General features: G+C 29.0%; 1 protein-coding gene across 1 annotated transcript in view; it reads left to right on the forward strand.

Annotated features, from left to right (window-relative positions):
- Nucleotides 1–7,512, forward strand: part of LOC136085870 (polycystin-1-related protein-like) — an 87,056-nt gene extending 79,544 nt beyond the window's left edge. The window contains exons 21-27 of the mRNA XM_065807636.1: nucleotides 2,424–2,478; nucleotides 2,570–2,761; nucleotides 3,761–4,032; nucleotides 4,144–4,235; nucleotides 4,518–4,597; nucleotides 4,933–5,072; nucleotides 7,432–7,512. Of these exons, the coding sequence (XP_065663708.1) occupies nucleotides 2,424–2,478; nucleotides 2,570–2,761; nucleotides 3,761–4,032; nucleotides 4,144–4,235; nucleotides 4,518–4,597; nucleotides 4,933–4,941 (700 nt within the window). The 3' untranslated portion in view covers nucleotides 4,942–5,072; nucleotides 7,432–7,512. The remainder of the gene's footprint in view (nucleotides 1–2,423; nucleotides 2,479–2,569; nucleotides 2,762–3,760; nucleotides 4,033–4,143; nucleotides 4,236–4,517; nucleotides 4,598–4,932; nucleotides 5,073–7,431) is intronic.
- Nucleotides 7,513–8,907: the final 1,395 nt, after the last annotated feature.

Genomic DNA, 8,907 nt, shown 5'->3' on the forward strand with positions numbered 1-8,907 from the left:
GGTATTATTAATAAGGGCAAATCTTTAATTCCACCTCTCTTGTATGGTTCAGACTTTGTCACCTCACCTAGAGACAAAGCTGAATTGCTTGCTAAAAACTTTTCATCAATATCATCTCTGGATTCCAATAGTTGCATTCTACCTGATATTGCCAACAAGCAGGTTGATTCATTGCTTGACATTCGTATCACTCCAGCTTCTGTATCTAAAGTGATTTCCTGCTTAGACTCTTCTACAGCTTGTGGCCTGGACAACATACCTGTTTTTGTCTTGTAGTTCCCCAGAGCTGTCATCTTTAGTCTCAAAACTATTCAACAAGTGCTTATCAGAGTCTTGTTTTCCAGGTAAGCCGCATCTGTTATCCTTATCTTCAAAAACTCTGGAAAGCGATCTGATTTGTCTAACTACCGTCCCATTAGTCTTCTTCCTATCATAATCAAGGTTTTTGAATCTTTGATTAACACTTAATTTCTCATCTTGAATCTAATAACTTACTTTCTGACCATCAATATGGATTTTGATCTTCTTGTTCTACAGCTGATTTGCTAACAGTAATAACTGATAGGTTTTATTGTGCATTAGATAAAGATGGAGAGGTTAAGGTCATCACTCTTGACATTTCAAAAGCTTTTGATAAAGTTTGGCATGCTGGTCTTCTCTATAAGCTTTCTTCTTATTGTGTATCTGGCAACATCTTTAAGATTATTGAATTCTTCCTTTCCAATCATAGTATAAAAGTTGTCCTCAATGGACAGCACTCTTCTTCTTATTCTGTAATTTCAGTGGTTCCTCACTGTTTTATCCTTGGCCCTATACTTTTTTTAATTTACATTTACAATCTTCCAGATATTCTCACATCTAAGGTGGCATTGTTTGGTGATGATACTCCCATTTATTCTTGTCATGATAAGAAACCAACACTCTCTGATTGCTTGGAAGAGGCTTTTGAGCTTGAAAAGAATCTCACCTCTGCTACAGCATGGGGCTCACAGTGACTGGTGAACTTCAATACAGTTAAAACTCAATTTTTTTCAGCCAATTATTATTGCAATAAGTTAGATCTTCATATATTTATGAACAGTGAAGTAGAAGATGAAGAGTAGATGACTCGATCTACTCTTCATCTTCTAGGATTAACTCTTAGTTCCGATCTTTCTTGGAAACCATATATCAAATCAGTTGCAAAATTAGCATCTGCTAGGGCTGCATCTCTTTATCAAGCTGGACACTTTCCTTCTCCGGATTCTATTCTCTATCTCTATAAATCTCAAATCCATCCTTGTATGGAGTACTGTTGCCATATCTAGGACAGATCTTCCAATGATGCCCTTTCTCTTTTAGACAAGGTGCAAAAACGCATTGTAAACATAGTAGGACCTGCTCTTGCAACCAACCTCCAACCATTATCATATAACTGTAATGTTGTTTCTCTTTCTCTTTTCTACAAATACTATAATGGGCACTGCTCTAAAGTGCTAGCATCTCTTGTGCCATCTACTAAAATTCATTCTTGTGTTACTCGTCATTCAATTAAATCTTTAATGTGTAAGAGATAAAATAGGAAATTAAAAAAAAAAAAAAAGGATTCTAAAAATAGATTGCGTCCATTGATAAAAGATGTTTGTTTTCAGGAGAAATTGTGAAAAAGATAAAAGAAATGATTGGAAATAACAGCAGTTAAATAAAAAAGTGAAAAAGATAGTGTTTTAATTTCATATATATATATATATATATATAACAGGTTATATAGAACAGGTTATCAGATCTGTATTTGGTGTAGTCCTATATGCACTAAATTTTTATTTATTTATTTAGTTATTTAGGTGCTCCCAAAAGATCTAAAAGTTTTATCACAAAGAATTGCAGAAGAGCATTTAACCAAGAAGTTCTTTCTTACCAATATTGCTTATCTTTTCAGAGCAAGCATTGAACTTCGAACCTCTTGGTTCTGAACCAGAATTCTAACCACTGTTGCCATAGCTATTATTAGTTTAAATTATAGCTCACTGCTTGTGGGCATTAATTTTGTAAACACCATTCTATGATGAATCAAATTTAAATTTGCATTCAACCAAATTTGGATGTGTTCAATCAAATTTTGGTAAAGCAAATTTGGATGTATTCAACCAAATTTTGGTAAAACAAATTTGGATGTATTCAACTAAATTTTGGTAAAACAAATTTGAATGTATTCAACCAAATTTTGGTAAAACAAATTTGAATATGTGCAACCAAATTTGGATGTATATAACCAAGTTTTGGTTAAACAAATTTTAATCATCGTTGTAGTGCATCACAGTTTAGCTTTAATAAATTAAATTTATGTAAATCAAACAGTATTTTTCTTGTTTCATTTTTTATATTTTCATCATTTTTATTCTATATTTTGCTTCTCATTGTTTTGTGTTTCAATTTTTTTTCAGCAAATCTATTGATGAGTTTAAGTTAATTTATCAATATCAAAAAATATTTATGAAGGTATTTTTTTAATTATGTATGTTTATATATTTATATATGTTTTCAATTGTTTATTTTTTATTTATTTTTTTTTAACAATTTTTTTATTTAGTTTGTGATGCAGGAGTATTTTTTGAACGAAACAATAACAGTTCGGTCTGATCCAGCACTGAGTGTGTTTGGACATAAAGGTTTTCGAAAAAATTGGATCATACAACCTGACTTGATGATTGGTTTTAAAAATGATGATTATATGTATTTGACAATTACATTGTTTAACAAAAGTTTCTGTTGGCTTGATCAGGTGATTAGTAGTTTTTTTTTCCTAATAATACCAACATAACCAGTTTATCTACTCTATTAATACCAACATAATCAGTTTATCTACTCTATTAATACCAACATAACCAGTTTATCTACTCTATTAATACCAACATAACCAGTTTGTCTACAAAGTAAATAATGTTAAATAATAATAAAATGTGTTAAATATATCATAATCATAAAAAAAGCTTGTTTTCTCTGATTTTTCCCCCCTAGGTTTTGGTTTAGACAGTATGTATCTGTCTAATTCAAAACCCAAATAAAATGTATTCAGCAAAGAGCAATAAAAACAATCATAGAAATAAAGCATAAGCCATATGAGGAGAGGTTCCGTATCCTTGGACAACTTTTGAAGTTGTAAGTCCAAGGATACGGAAAGAATAAATCTATGTGATTTGATTTAGAAATTTAAAATTCTTCACAGTATCAAAAAAGTAGAATTTGTTGTACCACAGATGTATGTGCCATCAATATTGAATTACTGCCTACAAGGGCACAATCAACGACTAACTAAGCAAGTAATCAAAAATTGCAAAGAGAGGAAGCATTTCTTCACTAACCACGTGGTAAATGCATGGAATGTGATTTTGTCAAATGCAGCCTATGCAGTCTTGGTAAATGCCTTCGTAGATTAGATTGATGGAAAAAGAACAAATAATGGACACAGCACATGTCTTTAAGCTGTCAGCATAGTAGTGCCTAGTGTCACACTAATTTAATAGAAATTAATAAATTTTTTCTTTTATTAAATATTTAATATAAATTTCTAATTTCTGAATAAATTCAAATTCAATTCATCTTTAATCTCAACTTGTCAAATATCTTTTGTAATTAGAGCAGTTTATGTTAAGATTAAATGTTTGGAGTTTTACACATTGCAATCAGAATTAATTAGAAGAAGTTAGTTATATTTTAATGATTATTCATTGATAAGTAGTTATATCTTAAAAGTTGAAATTATGTCATTTATATTTTTTAGAGTTCTGTTTACATGATAGATGTTAACATATTTAATGATGACAGTCATCAATCAACAATGCCATCTAAACAACTAAACAGCTCAGAACATTTTTTTGATTTATTATTTAATATAACCCAAGCCGAAACCACCTCTTATACTTTGGAATGGGGAAAAATTAATTTTCATGAGTTTATGTTAAGTGATGAGGATGTTGAGAAATATCATTTTATCTTTGAAATAAAGGAACAAAGTGTTGACTACCGCAATTTTTATATTCGATTTGTAGTGAGGTAAATAAGTAATTTGTTTTGAGACATTCGTTTTGATACATTTTGTGTTATATTGTTGATGCATAAGATACCAGATAAAGCGGTGCAATTAAACATCAAATGTTTCATTAGATACAATTCAAATAAAAAGAATTTAACTTGGATAGTTCAAGAAGAGTTAAGAAATCACAAATTTATATCAAGCTTTTCACCAAAAGATATTGGTATGAAAGTATTATTTTTATTATTATTATTACTATTATCATTATTGCTATTATTGTTATTATTATTATTAATATTATTATTACTATTATTATTTTACTATTATTTTTGTTGTTGTTGTTATTATTATTGTTATTATTGTAATACTAAATGTTTGAATATTTATAACTTTAAATAGTTAAGAAATAAGTAGTATAATTTTAAAGAACTAAAACATTAAAAATATTATTTGCCAATGCATAATTTTTTTTATAAACATAAAATAATTTTTTTTTAAATATTAGAATTTGCCTCATCCTTCAATGCTACATTTGAAATTGTGCCAACAAATCAACGAATTACTCAAAAATACAAAATTCTCAGCGTAAGTGTTAAACTTTTTAAAATTTCTTTTTCAAAGGTTTACAGAAATATTAAAATATTTTTCGGTCGCCAAACATATATATTTAAAATAATTAAAATTTTTTATTTTTTGGTTGCCAAGCTATTTAAATAAAAATAAGAGTAAAATAAAAACTTTTATGCCACATGTTGTTACCGTGGTTATATGCTTGTTATAATATTGATTTATATTTTAATTAATAAGAAAAAAAAAAATTATTAAGCGTATTTATATATATTTAGGGATGTTTAATCTTTTTTTTTTTTTTCAATAAAAATTTTGGTTTTTAAATGGCGCTAAATCAATTGTTATTTTAGTTTAAATAAAATCCATGGATAAGTTACATGATATCAATAAAGAGTTCATTTTGCAAGCATTGGGATCCTTTTAAAAATTTTGTTCAATCGAAACAGTGTTATTTAGCAGATACATTGATTTCTTCAGAACTTGTTTGTCGGTAAAAATTTTTTTTTTTTTTGTTAGAACAACACTTGGTGTTTTAAAAATGAAAATGTTGAATAGGCAAAATGAAAATAAAAAAGATCCCATTGGCAAAATAAAAATAATAAAGGTTTAATTTGGCAAAATGAAAAATACTCCTTTAAATCATTTTTTGGAATGTTTGTCAAGTTAAAAATAATTTCTATTGATACACCGCTACATCACTTAATCACTACCATGCTGCGGTAGTAGAATGCTTGCTTTGTACACAATTAGTATTGAGTTTGATCTTTTCATGTCCATGAAATGTACCTCACTCCATTTGTTTCTATGAGCAGCAGCCTTGTTTGTCCTATAATTGTTTTATAGGATAATTCAAGGATTGTTCCTTGAATTATCCTATAAAATAGGTAGCACTCAGAATTTCTTTTCTTCTAGTTGATTTGTTTTTACTATGGGTAGGAAGTATCACCTCATTAAATGATATAAGTTAATCAGTCTTTTTATAAACATGATAAAGCATGCTTTTAGATCTTCCTTTAGAATTTTATTTTGTTTTTAAGACTCTATAAGTAAGTATGATTGAGTTGATATTCTAATAACTCTATAAGCTCAAACATTTTTTTTAAAGCCAGACTTTTTAAAAGTTCTTGATAGTTTAAATAAATTAAATAATCACTATATTAATTTATTATAAAATAAAAAATATAAAAAAATTAAAAGCTAAAATATTGAAATTAATACAAGTGTTCATTTGTATAAAAAAAAAATGTGTCCAAAATAAACAAACCTCAAAAACAAAATTAACAAACCATAATTGAAAAGTACTTAAAAAAAAAGGAATTAATTTTTTGTTGAAAATCCTTTTGTTTTAAAGCATTCAATGATATGTTTTGGTATGGAGTTCACTTAGTTCTGAGTAATATCTTTTGGAACACTATTCAGTAATTTTGTGACTAATTCTTTCAGCTGGTCCAGATCTTTTATTTAAATTTTACCAAGGTTGTGGTTTAATCAAGACCACAAATTCTCTATTTGATTGAGATCTGGACTATTGGCAGGCCAATACGTGGTTTTAAAGTTGTTTTCTTTAAACAATTGCTTGCAAATCTTAGCAGTATGGAGCGTTGTCTTGTTAGAAAATTCCTGTCTTTTGGGAAAATGTCAATAGAAGGCATTAAATAATTATTCAATAGGTCTGAATATCTTTGAGAATTGAGCCTTCCAACAAATATTTTGAAACAACCAACACCTTCATAGCTCATGCAGGCCTAAATGCCTATACTACCATTACCATGTTTTGCTCTATACGTAGAACAATTTGGGTCCATGTTTTTATGTGGGTTTCTTCTCAGCATTACTTGGTTTTTTCTTAAATCAACCTCAACATTTATTTCATTACTGAGAAGAACGTTGTGCCACATGCTCATAGAATTAATTTTATGAGCTAAGCAACAGTTATTTTTTTTGTTCTCTGATATTTTATCAATAGACATGGTTTTTCGCAAGCAGCTTGCCACATGTAATTGTGTTTTTGTAGTACTCTTCTAATTTTTTGAGCACTAGCAACAACACCAGAAGCTTTTTGTCTTTTTCGACTGAGATCAGTAGGTGATAAACTTCTATTTTTTTTCACTAAACAAATAAGTGAACGTTCATTTCTTTTATTTGAAATGCTGTATTGTATCTTTAATATCGGCTAATAATTCTGCTAAAAGTAGCACATGTTGTGTTAAAATGTTTTGCAGTTTCTCTCATTAAGATGTTTTATTCATTCGTTACTATGATTTTACCTTTTATTATATTTATCATGATTTTTCCAGTCAATTTGGTTGTTTTATTGCTAAAATAGTTAATTAGATAAGAATTAGCGAATTTTTCAAATATTTATAACAATTTAAATAAAAATTTCCAAATAATTATAAACAGTTCGCAAACAAGTGCAAAGCTTTAATCAAAGATAAGTGAAATTTTGAAAGAAGTTTGAAATAATAGAGTGGATTGTTAATTTTGGCCATAACAATTATTTTAGAGTATGAGATATGTGTCAAAAAAAAACAGTACAATTAGCCCATCAAATAATATTTTTATGAATATCTATATTTATTATTTAAATATAGATATAATTATTTAAAAGAAAATAGAATGCTCATCAATATTCATTTTTTATATTTAAAAAGAGTCAAACAATCATTAATTTAATATCAATCAAAGTCCAATGATATCAAAGAAAACATGCTGGATTGTTATTAATGGCCAATACTGTAAATGTAACTTCTGTTATGAATATATTTTAGTCTATTTTTTCCTCATTTGGAATAAGTAATTATTTTTGCTTATAACTTTTTAAAATTATTTGGAATAATGATTATTAGGTGTAACGGAAATGGCCTGGTGACAGGATATGTGAAAGCACTTGACCAACAACATTTCATTATGATACCAGTACACAGGTTTGATGTTATTTTTTTTTTTTTTAATAAAATATAGAAATAAATAATATTACACACACACACAAACACACACACACACACACACACACACACACACACACACACACACACACACACACACACACACACATATATATGTAATTTTCAAGTTTAAATTTTTTTTTAAACATCTTCACTTCCAACAAGGCTACAAGCAACCACTATTAGACTTGGAAGTTACTGGAAGTGAAAAGATGAAATTTATAGATTAAGATAACGATTGACAGGCGGCTTAAAAGATTGCAATCAGGAAAAAGAATCAGGAAAGCAAGATGAAGGAAGCAAATTCCAAAGAACTGATGTTTGAGGAAAAAAACTAGACAAACATGAATTTTTGGAGTATTTAGGAACAGTCACAGTATAAGGATGAGACTTAATTGAATGGCAAGTAACACGAAAATGAATTTTAGTCAATGGCACAAGAGATGCTAGCTCTTTAGAGCAGCTCTCATTATAGTATCAATAAAAACGAGGAAGAGAAGCAACATTACAACGATGTGAAAGAGAAGCAACATTACAACGATGGTTGAAAGTTGGCTACAAGGGCAGGTCCAACTATGTTTACAATGTGTTTTACACCTTGTTTAAAAGAGAAAGGGCATCATTGGAAGATCTGTCCCAGATATGGCAACAGTACTCCATACATTCAGGCTCAAATGCCTCTTCCAAGCAATTAGAGAGTGTTGGCAGCAAGAATAAATAACAGTATCATCAGCAAACAATTCCACCTTAAAAATCTGGAAGATCGTTAATGTAAATTAAAAAGAGTATTGGGCCAATGATAAAACTTTGAGGAACCTCTGAAGTTAAAGGAAATGAAGAAGAGTGCTGTCCATTTAGGACAACTTTTATACTACGATTGGTAAGAAAGGATTCAATAATGTTAAAGATTTTACCTAATACACTATAAGAAGAGAGCTAATGGAGAAGATCAAAGGCTTTAAAAATGTTGAGAGCAATAACCTTAACCTCCCCATATGTATCTAATGCACAATAAAACCTATTGCTTATTACCGTTACAAATCAGCAGTAAAGCGAAAAGATCGAAATCCATATTGATAATGAGAGAGTAAGTTGTTTGATTCAAAACAAGATAAAGTGTTAGTTAATTAAAGACTCAAAAACTTTGCTTATGATAAGAAGAAGACTAATGGGATGGTAGTCAGACAAGTCAGAATGCTTTCCAGAATTTTCGAAAATAGGGATAACAAATGCTGCATTCCAGCAATCTGGATAACAAGACTCTGAAAAGCACTTGTTAAATAGTATTGAAAGTATAGACAACATCTCCAGAGAACACTTCTGCAAGACCATAACAAGCATGTTGTCTGTTAACAAGCATGTTATGGTCTAGACCAC

Source organism: Hydra vulgaris, chromosome 10, assembly GCF_038396675.1.
Source record: "Hydra vulgaris chromosome 10, alternate assembly HydraT2T_AEP".
In the NCBI taxonomy this organism is placed as follows: domain Eukaryota; kingdom Metazoa; phylum Cnidaria; class Hydrozoa; order Anthoathecata; family Hydridae; genus Hydra; species Hydra vulgaris.